This window comes from Sceloporus occidentalis, unplaced genomic scaffold (genome assembly GCF_023333645.1).
Source record: "Sceloporus occidentalis isolate IW3139 unplaced genomic scaffold, rSceOcc1.0.p SCAF_9, whole genome shotgun sequence".
NCBI lineage: Eukaryota > Metazoa > Chordata > Lepidosauria > Squamata > Phrynosomatidae > Sceloporus > Sceloporus occidentalis.
In genome coordinates, this window is record NW_028316989.1 from 16,492,756 (window position 1) to 16,508,054 (window position 15,299).

The following is a 15,299-nucleotide window of genomic DNA, read 5'->3' on the forward strand; positions in this document are numbered from 1 at the left end:
AACTGTGTTTTCTCATAACAAATCAGGTGTAGAGAACATGGTAACTTCATCTTAGGGTGACCATAAGTCAGAAATCACTTGAAGGTACACAATAATGACCAAAGCACCTAGAAAAAGTATAAGTTTTCTAAATAAATTTTAGTCTGTTGTAGTCTGAGGTAACCAGTGCTGTTGGAAGACCTATTCACTAGTCCCTCGTATCTGTTTCTACAGCAGCCAACAAAGCAGCCAACAGAGCAGCCATGATGATGATGCATCCCGATTCCTGAGCCCCCGAATGCATGAGGACAGGTAGGTTTTGGTGGATGAGAAGGCCCAGACCATGGAGCAGTGCTTCTGAAACTACCAGATGTGATAGATCAACAATTATCTCCCACACCAATAAGCCAAGTTATTGGGTTTGCACCATATTTTGTTATTGCATTTGCATGCTTTCCTGGAAGCTAGCTGCTGACTGGTAGCCATAGCTTCTGGGCCAGCACTGATCTCCCAAGCATCACTTTGAATAGCACTTGCCTAGAGTGCATGGTTTATATTTAATTTAGGAGACCCAGGCCTTGACACCTTCATGGAAAAGATAGGGCTGGAAAAGATCTCTCACTAAGGAGATCTGCTTTGAATGAGAATAATCAATACTGGGCTGGACAGAGTAAAGGTCTGACCGACTGTTGCCTTTTGAGCCTGACTGTGGGCTTCTCGCCACACACTGCCCACTTTGGGAAGCAGGGTGTTACCCCACATAATTCAGCATTTGAATGATACCATTTTTATGGAAGATTAATATATTCATGTAAGTGATAGGCAGATTGAAAGTTGGTTTATACCCAATGTTTGTCTAAACTGGGTATTAGCAGTTGTTTGCCCCAGAAATGAAACTGCCTTGTAGCAGGAAAAAAAAAAATCTGGCTTGTTCCTTGATAAAACTGATTCCCTCCCATCTTAGATTCATAACTGGAAAATACGTAGGAGGTCATCTAGTCCTTCAATTTGAAAATTTCTTCTAATTTTTTAGAGGGAAAGTTGATATGCTGGAATCATAGAAGCTTAGAATTGAAAGAGACGATGAGGGCCATCTAATTCAATCCCAATACACCATGTTTGGTTAAACTGTACCAACTGCCCACCCCAGTCCTCTTTTTGGTTTTCTCCTAACCACATAGGTCTCCTTACAAGATCCTGACACTTGGCAGCAAATGTATGTGATGGATCTCTTCTCCAGGATGGCCCCATGGTTCCAAGCCCTTTGGTTCCTGTCCCTCACCTTGCCCTCTTGCCCCTCACGATCTCTCCCTGGATCAAGTACTTGGTTTGCAAGGTGATCCCTAGATGGACCAGTAGATATGTTATTCAATGAGTTCACTGTAGTAAGTGTAACCAGACTCTCTATCAAAATTTAACAGGAACAGAAAGAAAGTTGTAAAAAAAAGAAAAGAAACAAGTAGAAGTTCATTTTTGCACACTTAGATCACACATTAACCCTTGAACTATTTAATCAAGCATAGGCCTGTTACAGACGGGCTTTTCCAGCACCCCTGTCATGTGCTAGGGGTTGGCCGAGGACCTAGCGTCCACACCAGCCTCACCCCTAGCACGTGATGAGGGCGTAAAGATGGCGGTGCCCTATATACATGGGCGCCGCCATCTTTACGTGCTGGATGCATAGCATCCGCATGTCGCGCACTGGATGTGATTCTGAGAGTGCATGAGTAGCGCCTCATGGCGTCTCATCCGGGGCGGAAGAAGAAGCACCATTTCGGCGCTTCTTCCTTGCTACGTCCAGGAACCGTGCAGTTTGGATGCTGCGGTTCCCGGACGCAGCAACCAGCAGCGGCGAGAGACTGCCCCTTCTGGGTGGTCTGTAACACACCATAGTTTCCCCAAAACCCCTTCAATTATTTCCCCTTGGGCTGGCTGGCTGTCCTATCTTTATTATAGTTTTTCCTTGTCTCTGTGCCATCTTTCTCCTATTTTTCTGCAATCCTTTCCCTTGTCATATCATGTTGATATGATTCCACTTTAACTGCCATGGCACAAATCCTAGGGTTTATATTTTGAGAAAGCACTAGACAACTCTCTCTCTGAGAATTGCAACTCCTTCCATGCAACAGTCCAGGTTTCCATAGAACTGATCCATGACACTAAAGTGGAATAACAGTGCTATAATTGTGGCGTGCGAAAGGGCCCTTGGTCCTATTTAAAGATATTGCCCAACTCTAATTTTTGTTTTTATTCATGGAGTGTGTTGCTATTTCTATTTTTCAGTGTTTAGGTGAGGTAATGGCAGTAATGGTGGCTCCTTTTTAATAAATAAAATACAAACCCTAAACTCTTTTTTTTTTTTTTTAATTTATACATTTTATTATATTTCACACATCTATTTACATTCGCTTTCTCCACTTACATATTCTCCATCCCCTTCCCTTCCCCCTTCCCCTATCCCTCCTCTCCCCCTCTTCTCCTCCCTTCCCTCCCCTCTCCCTTCCTAACCCATTTCTTATTTCTTTATCTTTTCTGCTTTACATTCCTCTATTCACATTACACTATTCCAGTATTGTTCTATTGTATTCCACACATCCTTATCTTCTTCTTCTTCTTCTTTTCCATTTCTTTTTATACTTCTAGAGAGTCTATCCGCCTCTTTCATTTCCATCACCTTATTAAACCAGTCCTCTATAGTTGGTATTTGTTCTGTTTTCCATCTTTGTGCGTATAATAATCTTGCCGTCGAGATCATATACAGAATTATCTTCCAATATTTCTTCTCTGTTGCTTTCTCTATTTTACAGGTCATATTTAACAGATATAGCTCCGGGATCTTATGAAATCTTCCTCCTGTTATATCTTTGATCACACTATGCACCCCCTTCCAATATTGTTTCGCTTTTATACAGGTCCACCACATGTGGTAAAAGGACCCTTCTGCTTTTTTACATTTCCAGCATGTCTTATTTATGTTTTTATACATCTTAAATATCTTAACTGGCGTAATATACCACAAATAAAACATTTTATAATAGTTTTCTTTCAAGTTTTGGGCTAAGGTAAACTTATTCGTTTTCTCCCACGTTTTCTCCCATTCATCCAGCTCTATGTTATGTTGCAGTATTTGACTCCATTTTATCATATTATCCTTTATCCTGTCCTTTTCCAGATCCCTTTCTAACAACACATCATAGTATTTGGATATTTTCTTTTTATTCTGTGTTTCCAAGATTATCTTATCTAGCTCATTATTATGCTTTTCTATTCCCTCTTGTTTTACATCTTTCTTAAATTTTTCCTCCAGTTGTTTGTATGGGAACCATTCTATAATCATATTTTCCATTTCTAATTTTTCTCTAGACTTAATTTTTAAATTCCCTTTTCTATCTTCCTCTATTATTTGTTCATATCTTATCCATTGCTCTTTACCTCTTTTAAACTTCCCAAACTGCGCCTCCTGCGGTGATGTCCATCGGGGTATATTCCTGTAAAACTTGTTCTTGTAGTGTTCCCATATCCTTAATAGTCCTTTTCTTATAATATGGTTCTTGAATTCTTTATCCTCCTTCCATTTCTTATATATTAAGTATGCATGCCATCCATACTTCATGTTATAACCTTCTAAACATAAAAGTCTATCATTTTTCAACTTAATCCATTCTTCGATCCATACCATTCCGCATGCATAATAGTATTTTTGCAGTTCTGGTACCCCCATGCCACCTCTGCCTTTCTTATCTATCAAATTATCCCATTTTATTCGTGCTTTCCTCCCCCCCCATATAAAATTTGCCAACTCCTTTCTCCATTCCCTAAAGCACTTGTCTGTATTTATAATTGGAAGGTTCTGGAATAAATATAGGAGCTTGGGCAGCACACTCATTTTTATTGCCGCCATTCTCCCTAGTAAAGAGAGTCGTAACCTTGCCCATCTCCCTAATTCCTCCTTTATCTCCCTCCATTTTTTTTGATAATTGTTTGTATATAGCTCTCCTACTCTTTTTGTAATCCACACTCCCAGGTATTTAACTTTCTTTTGGATTTTGAATTTTGTCATTTCCTCTAGTTCTAACTCCTCTTGTTTTGTCATATTTTTTGTAATTATGACAGTTTTTTCCTCATTGATCTTTAACCCGGCTACTTCTCCAAATTCTTCTATAGTACTCTTTAATTCTTTTATGCTGATTAGCGGATTTTCCATATATACTGCTATATCATCTGCGTATGCTTTAACCTTGTAACATTGATCTTTAATCCTTACTCCTTGTATTTTTTCATTTTGTCTTATTTTCTGTAATAGAACCTCAATAATCATTATGTATAGCAGCGGGGACAATGGGCACCCCTGCCTTGTCCCTTTCTGAATCTCCATTTCTTCCGATTTTTCTCCATTTACTATCACCTTCGCTTTTTGATCTTTATATAATTCTATTATCCATTTTAAGAATTTTTCTCCTACTTGTATTTTCTTCATTAGCTCATACATAAATTCCCACCTTATATTGTCATATGCCTTTTCTGAATCGAGAAATATAATCGCAGCTTTCTTTTCTTTTTTTGTATTATAATATTCTAATATGTCTATCACTGTTCTTATATTCTCATTCATTTGCCTTCCTGGTAGGAACCCGTTCTGATCCTTATGAATTCTTTCCTCCAATATTACTTTTATTCTATCCGCTAATATTGAGGTTAGTATTTTATAGTCATTGTTTATAAGTGATATTGGCCTATAGTTTTTGGGTTCTTTTGCATCCTTTCCTTCTTTTAATATCACCACTATGTTATTATATTTCCATGAGTCCGGCTTTCCTTCCTCTCCTATTTTATTATACATCTCCCTCAATTGAGGTATTAGTGTTTCTTCTAATTTTTTATAGAAACAGGCTGGTAGCCCATCAGGTCCAGGTGATGATCCGCTTTTAGCCTTCCTAATTGCCTCTTTTATTTCTTTATCTGAAATTGGAGCATTGAGCCTATCTTGCTCCTCTTTTTCTAAGGTTGTTATTTCTTGCATTTCCAAATATTTCCTAATCTTCTCTTGTTCCACCTCTCCTATCTTTCTCTCTTTATACAAGTCCTCATAAAATTCTTTGAAGATCCTCCTTAAGTCTCTTTGTTCTTTATACAATTTATCTCCATCTCTTAATTCTGTAATTAACTTTTTCTCCTGTATTTTCCTTATTCTTTGTGCAAGCCACTTTCCCGGCTTATTTGCCTCTTCAAAGAATTTTTGTTTATTCCTTTTTAATTGCCATTCTACTTCCTTATTTAATTCTTCATTGAGTTGTATTTGTGCCTTCTTTACCTCCTGTCTTATTTTATTATCTTTCGGGTTTTCTCTCAATTCTCTTTCTTTCCCTTTAAGTTTTTCCATTAGCCTCTTCATCTTTCCTTCTCTCTTCTTCTTTTTTTCATACCCCATTTTTAAGAAAATTCCCCTCATAAATGCTTTACATGTATCCCATACCACTTTCGCTCTTATCCCCACTCCTCCGTTTTCTTTGAAAAACCATTCTAGTTCTTTCTTTACATATTCTGCACACTCTTTTGTTTCTAACAATGACTCATTTAATCTCCATGCCCATTCTTTCCTTTTTTCATTTAAATTTAGAGCTACCGGACTATGATCTGATACTATTTTAGGTAATATTTCTATTTTATTAATATCCGGTAGCATTACTTTAGACATGACGAACATGTCTATCCTTGACATGGATTTATGCCTTTCTGAGTAGAATGTAAATCCTTTTTCTTTGCCATATTTATACTCCCATGCTTCTTCTAATGCACAGTTTTTTTTCAAGTCCCATACTATTTTCGGGAGTTTCCCATGTAGTCCCTTACTTTTTTTCTTTTTTTCTTTTTCTACCGATCTATCCTCTTTTGGGTTGAATACCCCATTCCAATCACCCATTACAATTACTTTGTCCATTTTCTGTTCTAAAATTATATCTTGTACTTTTCTAAAAAAAACCTCCTTCTCCTCAAAGGGCGCGTAAATTCCTATTATTAACATTCTTGTCTCCCTAATTTTAACTTCTACTGCCACCATCCTTCCATTTTGATCATTCATTATCTCTTTGCTCTGTACATCTTTTCCCACATATATGACCACTCCTCTTTTTCTTTTTTCACATGCCGACACATAATGTATCCCTAATTTTCCATTTCTTAAATATTTTATGTCCCTTTTATTAATATGCGTTTCTTGTAAACAAATGACATCAGCTTTCTGTTTTTCTACAAAATGAAATACATGTTTCCTTTTTGCACCTGAGTTTAATCCTTTCACATTCCAAATTACACATTTTATCCCCATCTTTGTTTTCTTCCAATTCTATCTATCCTTGTCTATGGTTTTTATTTTCGGGTTTCTATCTCAAATATATATGTGTATTTACTATCTCTTTATTTCTTCTCTTCAGAACCTTGCTTAATTCTTTCATAAATCTCCTTTGCCTTTTCTATTGTATCTACTCTATACCTTTTTTGCTTATAATTGAAAGAGAGGCCTTCTACTCCATCCCATCTAAACCCTATTTCTTCTTTTGCCAGTAGCTTTGTTAGAAATTTATAATCTTGTCTCCTCTTTAAGATTTGACTCGGTATATCCTTAAACACTCTTATCTCTTCATTTTCCACCATTAATTTCTCTGTGTAGCTTTTCCTAATTATTAATTCTTTTATTTTCGTCCTCACCAAACATATTACAATATCCCTTGGAACTTTCCTTTCTCTGGCCACTATTGAGTTGATTCTGAAGATTCTATCGATTTCTAATTCTAATTTCCCCTCTTCTATTTCCAAAAATTTCCCCAGGTGTGGGATTATCCTCTTCCCTAAGTCCTCATTGGGGTCTTCTGGTAAACCTCTCAGTTTTATACATTTCTCCCTTTGTTTAACCTCTAATTGCATCACTTTCCCTTCCTCCTGTTGTAATCTCTCCTTAACCTGTTTTGTTACTTTCTCTAAGTCATGTGTCCTCATTTTAATCTCTTTTATATCTTTCTTAACTTGTCCCACCTCCTCTGATATCTTTTCTATTTTTCTACCTATCTTATCTACTTCTTTTCTCACTTCTTCCTTAATTTCCTCTCTATTTTCCTTCATCTCCTTCTTCATATCTTGTTTAAACGTCTTAAATTCTTCCAGCAGATTGGCTATTTGCATTGCTACATCTAGTTGTCTTTCTGGTGAAACTGAGGGTGATCTTCCCTGTGTTTGAGACATTGCTTTTGACTGCTTGAACTGCCTAGTAGCTGGTCTATTACTCATTCTACTTTCTGCTCTCTCTATATTTCCTTGGGGAACCGTTCTCTATATTTCCTTCTTGCTATCTCCGCACCTTTTAACAGAATCTCCGTTCTGTTATAATTTACCACATAAAGGGCCGCAAACTCCTGGTCTCTTCTTTCTTCTGTGTCTTCTTCCTCCCCTCTCCCTCTTATCTACCTTTATTCTTTCCTCTGAAGACCTTTGTGAGTACCTTCTTTACCTCTCCCCTTCCTTGGAGAGGTCTCTGTCCGGCTGTTTAGATCTTGTTCTACCCAGCCAGCCCTCCCTTTATTGGTCTACAGCCAGTTAGGCTTGTACCTTCTCCTGGCTGTATTGCGGACCCAGCAACTATCTTTTCTTGTTTCTTCCCCTTTGTTTATCCTGTATTTACATGGGTTACCTACTCCTCTTTCCTTTCCTCTTCCTTAAATCTATAGCGGCTTTCCTCTTCCTATTCCTGTATGTGGCGGTACTGGGATTTAAACTGCCCTCTCCCCTTATACTCTCTCCTCTCCTACTCCTTTCTTCTCAATTTTCTGTTTTTTCCTTATCTTCCCCCCTTTCTTCACCTCCAATATTATTACTTCTATTTCTTCTTCTCCTTTTTCTCCATTACCTCTACTCCCTTCACTTATTTTCTTATACCTTGGAGCCCTTCTTTCCTTGAAGCTCAGCTCTACTTCTCTTTTTTATTCCTCGAAAAAAAAAAAAAAAAAAAAGGGGTCCAGGGGAGCGCTGGGGGCTTTATGCCCCGGGTGTTCCTGGCTCCTCCTCCTCCCTCGCGCGGCCGCCTCCGCCGCAAAAACGCTGCCGCTGCCGCTTGGGTTGGGGAGCGCTGGGGGCTTTATGCCCCGGGTGTTCCTGGCTCCTCCTCCTCCCTCGCGCCGCCGCCGCCGCCGCAAAAACGCTGCCGCTGCCGCTTGGGTTGGGGAGCGCTGGGGGCTTTATGCCCCGGGTGTTCCTGGCTCCTCCTCCTCCCTCGCGCCGCCGCCGCCGCCGCAAGAACGCTGCCGCCGCCGCTTGGGTTGGGGAGCGCTGGGGGCTTTATGCCCCGGGTGTTCCTGGCTCCTCCTCCTCCCTCGCGCGGCCGCCTCCGCCGCAAAAACGCTGCCGCCGCCGCTTGGGTTGGGGAGCGCTGGGGGCTTTATGCCCCGGGTGTTCCTGGCTCCTCCTCCTCCCTCGCGCGGCCGCCTCCGCCGCAAAAACGCTGCCGCCGCCGCTTGGGTTGGGGAGCGCTGGGGGCTTTATGCCCCGGGTGTTCCTGGCTCCTCCTCCTCCCTCGCGCGGCCGCCTCCGCCGCAAAAACGCTGCCGCCGCCGCTTGGGTTGGGGAGCGCTGGGGGCTTTATGCCCCGGGTGTTCCTGGCTCCTCCTCCTCCCTCGCGCGGCCGCCTCCGCCGCAAAAACGCTGCCGCCGCCGCTTGGGTTGGGGAGCGCTGGGGGCTTTATGCCCCGGGTGTTCCTGGCTCCTCCTCCTCCCTCGCGCCGCCGCCGCCGCCGCAAGAACGCTGCCGCCGCCGCTTGGGTTGGGGAGCGCTGGGGGCTTTATGCCCCGGGTGTTCCTGGCTCCTCCTCCTCCCTCGCGCGGCCGCCTCCGCCGCAAAAACGCTGCCGCCGCCGCTTGGGTTGGGGAGCGCTGGGGGCTTTATGCCCCGGGTGTTCCTGGCTCCTCCTCCTCCCTCGCGCGGCCGCCTCCGCCGCAAAAACGCTGCCGCCGCCGCTTGGGTTGGGGAGCGCTGGGGGCTTTATGCCCCGGGTGTTCCTGGCTCCTCCTCCTCCCTCGCGCGGCCGCCTCCGCCGCAAAAACGCTGCCGCCGCCGCTTGGGTTGGGGAGCGCTGGGGGCTTTATGCCCCGGGTGTTCCTGGCTCCTCCTCCTCCCTCGCGCGGCCGCCTCCGCCGCAAAAACGCTGCCGCCGCCGCTTGGGTTGGGGAGCGCTGGGGGCTTTATGCCCCGGGTGTTCCTGGCTCCTCCTCCTCCCTCGCGCCGCCGCCGCCGCCGCAAGAACGCTGCCGCCGCCGCTTGGGTTGGGGAGCGCTGGGGGCTTTATGCCCCGGGTGTTCCTGGCTCCTCCTCCTCCCTCGCGCCGCCGCCGCCGCCGCAAGAACGCTGCCGCCGCCGCTTGGGTTGGGGAGCGCTGGGGGCTTTATGCCCCGGGTGTTCCTGGCTCCTCCTCCTCCCTCGCGCGGCCGCCTCCGCCGCAAAAACGCTGCCGCCGCCGCTTGCAAACCCTAAACTCTTATAAAATGCTCTATCTGGAGATTCTGGATTGAGCCGGGGATTGGGCTTGACAGCATATGAGTCCCCTTCCAACTCTATGACTCTATGTTATGTTCTTAAAACTAGTAAAGGAAGATAACGTTTGATAAAAGGTAAATATTGCACATATTTCCATTTCCTCCTAAATTGACATTTCTCTTGCATAACACACACACACACACACACACACACCCTGTGCATAGTTTCAGAATCTTTGGAAATATTGCATGATTGGTGTGTATACTTTCCATTCTTCTAGAAATAACAGGATGTTGGGGGTGGCTATTGTACAAAATCAGTAACCAATGCAAAGGCAATTATCCTTGCCGGTGTTTTTTGTTTAGCATAAATCTAAAAATGCCAACCCTGGCTACCAGAGAAGGAAGAAACTGCCTACTAAGGCAATTGTATAGATGTCAAGAGCTTTTTGAAGCATTATTGACTTTGCAAATATAATAGCAGCAATTCTGGTTATATTCTGAGAAGGACATCACTATAGAAGGTAATCAAGATATATTAGAAACATTGTGCAGACAGTATTACATGTGTGGGACAAATGGATACTAATGCTTTTGTCAAGTAATAGGAGCAACATGGTTTAGGTCATGTCCAAATGAAATTCATGAGTGGATTGTACTGGGATGAAGAGGACATGCTTACAATTAAGCTGACTACACTAAATGCTGAAAGGCATTCAGGCAATCTAATGACTACTGCTTTTGGTTTCCTGGTGAAACATGCAGTCATAGATGGCAGCATACACTATGTGAGTTATTTTTGGGTCCTTGCTAGAATTGCCTTGAGTCTCTGGTCCTCAGAGTGAAAGAAAGGAATCTCAGGGCAGGAGCGCTGCTTTGAAAACTGGGTGTACATATATTTTCCTCCAATGACATCCAAACAATGATATCTTTAATTGACCAACCAAAATGCACAATTACATGTTGCAAGCTTTCGAAGTCACACTGGCTTCTTCATTAAAATAAACAGGATGGGAAAAAATGAAGATGTTAGGCCTGCAATTTGCTGTTTCTGGTCTTAGTGCAGATGGCAGAGAGGGCTTTTTGCAGGCTGGCACCTCCTCCTTTGGCCTTGTGGTCACTGGGAGATTCTCCAAGTCCATGAAATTTAATGTCCATTTGCAACTCAAAGAAGATGCTTCCTTCGGAATCCATCATGTCTCCTATATATTTTCCTCATTTGTTTGACCTGGCTTATCTTTTACGGAAATGGCATACTCTGTGCAACTGCAGTTGATGTTTAATGGAGTCACCATCAGGGACTGACCCATGTAACATCACCAGGGCCACTTTTCTGAAAAATCAAAAGGTTCCTAGGTCTCTGGTTTTGGTCTGAAATATTCTTGAACTGGCAACTCTAATACAGTCTGCTGTATTAGAAAACTGATAAGGGAATGCTTATCAGTTTTTATCTGCTTTAAGCTTCTCTCTGTAGTGTGCATGCAGAACTGGAAATTTACTGAATACTGATATGACAGAAGGTGGTATGGCATGGGCAAGTAAACCAAATAGTATGTGATCATCATCATATGGCTGAGAATTGCAAGCTTCTCTTTTTCTGCCATAATAGTCACTATTTTGCCATTCGACTCCTTCCCCCAATTCATTTTGCTGCTGTTTCCATCTTTTTCAGTAGCCCACCTCCTCATCATTGGCATACTTATTGTTTCTCCATCTCCAAACTGTTTGGGGTCCCTCCTTCCCTTCCCATCTCAGCCTATGACCTGGGATTTGCATGCTCCACTGCGTTCCAGTTTGCAACCTGGGAGGCAAGGGGAGGGAGAGGAAAGGAGGGAAGGTTGAATAACTGAACTGTATCATGATCAGCTTTCATTTCCTGAACTATGCTTGGCATAAGAAGTTGCAGGAGCAAACAGCTGCTATTGTTGTTCAGTCTTCTGTTTTGATTAAGCTATTTTGTACCTGGTTCACCAGTTTTGCAAATAAAAGTCCAAGAGGCAGTGGTCCTCGCTCTGCTCCTCTATGCCTGCCGTCTCTTGCCTCCCTAATTCTTCCCTCTTGAAATCTAAAAAAGTGTGTGAGGACATGATAGGCAGATAATGGAAAGTTTTAACTCATTACAACAGATCAGGCAATTGTTCAGAACTAACATTCAGATTTGTTACCCTAAGAAAGAATATGTACCACTTGGACAGGCAGACAGTTGTTTGTTGACTGTTTGTACTGCAAATCAAAAGCATTGCTGAAATGATAGATATTGTGATAAGACTCTCATGCAGCAGTGTTAATGGTGCCTTGATCCTTGTGGCTTACTTTTGTGTTTGTATAGTATGTGCATTTGTCTGCTTAATAACATTTAAAATTAAAAAGAGTGTTGCTGTCAAAGCTGCTGTCATTTAACCTGGTCTGATGGCACATGTTGTTTCATCTAACTGCGCAAAAGATAAAGGAAGGGTACCATTGGTGCATTCATGTCGGTTTCTGCTTTCTTCAATTATAAACTGAAAACATAAAACTGCACTGGGGGAGAAGCTGCATTCATGTCCCATTTGTGAGTCTCCCAGAGGCTGCCGGGTGCCCTGCTGTGGAAAACTAGATGGGCCTTTTGCTGGTTTACCGGTGCTTTTATATGTATATCAATATTATTCATTAATGTTAATTTATATTAACATTATTATGCTAATAATTATTTTGGAGAGGCCTATGGCATCAGTGATACCAACTGAATTACATTTCTTTAGTTATATTATCCCATCTTAGTTGACTCCAGCTGTTTGCGTACAGTCAGGGTGGCAATTATGTGGCCCTCCAAATGTTATTCAACTACAGCTTCCAGCAGCTGTAGCCAATATGACCGTTGTTTCAAAAACATCTGTCCTACAACCAATTTTTGGGGTCCTCAGGAAGTACTCCTCTTCTTTTTTGTATATTTATCTCCAGCTGTTACATATATAGTCACTAAGGGTGCATCTACATCAGAGAAATATTGCATTTGGACCTCACTTTAAGTGCTGTAGTTCCATCCTAGAGAATCCTGGAATTTGTAGTTTGACAAGTCTTTAGCCTTTTCTGCCAAAGTGTGCTGGTGCCTCACAAAACTACAAATCCTAGGATTCTGTAGGATGGGACTAAAGTGGTGTCAAACCGCATTATTTGTACAGTGGAGATGCACCCTGTCCCTGAGCCTCACATGGCCTATCCATGATTGCATTTCTGCTTGTCACACAGTTACTAAAATGCTATGCCCCTTTTCATCTGCTTAGACCTGAAACTATTCCATCCCCAAGGCTCTTTTTTGTCCCTCTTCTATAACATCTCCAATTCCCTTTTCAACTTTCGTTCCAGCAATTGGTCACCTGGGACCACAGCCACTGACACAGGTGTTGCTCTTCGAAAACTACCTATTTTTCATACGTTTTGCAAGGGAAAAGCCATGGGTGGCTTTCACGTTATGTTTAGCCTTATGTGTTAGAAACTAGAAATCAGTTGAAACACAACATTATCTTTGCTATCAGGTATCAATTGATAACCATATTTTGTTGTCTGCAAATAAAAATCGTAGCTGATCTTTGCATTCCGTTTTTCTGATGAAAGAATAAAGGGGTGGGGTGAAGGTACAGAAAGAAAGAAGAGGTGTAATTTGAGGATAAATTTGGATTCATACATCTCTGGCTGTTTGGACTTGATTTATTATAACTCCAGACTGCAGCATTAGCACAAAGGAGGCTGAGGGTGGGGAGGGAGTGAAACAGTGAAAGTGGAACATCTGACTTATTTTTGCTGCTTTGACCGAACCAGCAAAATGTACTATATTGCCACTCCATTTCTCCTTTTACTGGTATAAGAAGTGTTCTGATACAGTTTCACACAGACTGCTGATCATTTGTTTTTTCTGTCTTCTTTAGAATCTAGTTTTAGAATCAGATTCAAAACCAATCTAGAATTAGCTTTTATTTGTTGTTCTTTAGTGCCTTCGAGTCTTTTCTGACTTATGGCAACCCTTGGGTGGACCCTATCACGGGTGGACCCTATCTATCTGCAGAGCGGGTTTGCCATTGCCATCCTCTGAGGCTGAGAGACTGTGACTTACCCATGGTCACCCAGTGGGTTTCCATGGCTGAACCAGTATTAAAACCCTGGTCTCCAGAGTCCAAGTCCAGTGCTGAAACCACTATGCCACGCTGGCTCCCTAGATTTGGCTTTTATACCATTTGCTTTCCTTGCCCTCTACTGCTTAATATCCATGCCATACAGACCTGGAAGAAATCAAAGACATAACCATGTTAGTCTGGAAAATCAAGACCTGGCACGCTAGGCACATTATAATGCTAGCTAACCCCCAGCTTCATGGGGACTCTCTTGGCCAGTTCATCGTGTCTTCTTTTTGGTTTCCAAACTATATCCCAATGCTCATTCATTTTATTTTCCACTCACCTTAGCTTTAGGCAACATCCTGACTTTGCTCCCCAACAATCATTGACCGTCATTTTTAAAAATGACCATGTCACTTCATCTCCATACCACCAAATTTTGCAATCCTATGGACATTCTCACACAGAGACTGCTTATAGTGGTCTGTGCCTGGACTTTCCACTCTGCCCCATGCATCTGAGTCGACGAAAGCTCATGCTACTAACTTTTCTCTTTCAGTTAGTCTCAAGGGTGCCGCAAGAACCCTTTGCATACTAGAAGAAATGTTTTTATTTCTTTTTGGAAACTCTATATGGATTTTTGGAATATTCTCAGCCACATATGAAAAATGTTTTGGTTTTTGGAATATTTCAGATTTCAGAATTCTGGATAAGGGAAACACAATCTCTATATGGATGCTTAGGCATCCGTTCTAACACCGTGTTCTGGCTATGAGAGCATGTCTGCCTTCAGTAATGTTGGATGATCCAAGTCATGCCAGCACATCTGCATTTCCTGACGATCTTGGCATATAATGGAGCCCCATCTTCAGCTTCTTTCCTGTCTCCTGTCTCTATTATTCTGCAGTGTAATATGCAAAGGAGAGATGGTTGCACCACTCACTCCCTAAAGATTACATCTGAAAGTGCTTTAGGTCACAGCAATACATTACACATCCAGCATAGCAAAGCACTGTGGGAACCCACATACACTCCTTGGACATGCCATTCTATCAAAGTGCTAAGTTGCTTCAAGGTATGTCTGAAGGCTGTCTTCTGTCCTGTACTGGTGGATCCTAGAAGCTGGCTAACAACTTACAAAGAGTGGGTGAATAAAACATATTCCATATCCAGCTGCTTCTGAAAACCAGTTATGGACTAAAAAGCTTGCATTTGTTGTCTTTTTTTTAGCTAACTAAGGATTTATTCTCACTTTGTTTTCTTGCTACTGAGTCCATAGTTCCTTTCTCCCACCTGACATGCAAATTTGTAATTATCACTAAGTAGATGGCAGCAAACTCTGAAAGCTTTGTCTCCTTCTAAAGAGAACAGTTTATCCCTCTGAGGGCCAATTAATAACCCATGAGAGAACCTGGCTGAGAATTACCATTTGGTAGCTGAGGAGCTTAACCTTTTGCTCCATATGGTTTCTTCCAATTATCCATGCCTCCATAGTAATGTTGTTCCTGGAGGTAATGGAAGGATATGGCAGAGGAAGCTGTACAGTACTCTGCCCTGACAAGTCCAGAAGGCCTGCTAGGCCCAGAAGAGTTAGCCCTTCTTACCATCTCATAAACATTGTGGGACTCATATTGCTGGAAGGTAACATTAGTCTTTACCACTTCTTCAGCAAAAGATTACAGGTCCCCAAATGAAGGTTTCTTAGGCAGGTGG

At 42.3% G+C, this 15,299-nt stretch overlaps 1 protein-coding gene across 6 annotated transcripts in view; it reads left to right on the plus strand.

Moving 5' to 3' along the window:
- Positions 1-216: 216 nt before the first annotated feature.
- GRAMD1B (GRAM domain containing 1B) overlaps positions 217-15,299 on the plus strand; it is a 120,510-nt gene continuing 105,427 nt past the window's right edge. For all 6 annotated transcript variants that reach the window (XM_089537470.1, XM_089537475.1, XM_089537471.1 and 3 more), the window contains exon 1: positions 217-291. In XM_089537470.1, the coding sequence (XP_089393596.1) occupies positions 278-291 (14 nt within the window). In that variant the 5' untranslated portion in view covers positions 217-277. The remainder of the gene's footprint in view (positions 292-15,299) is intronic.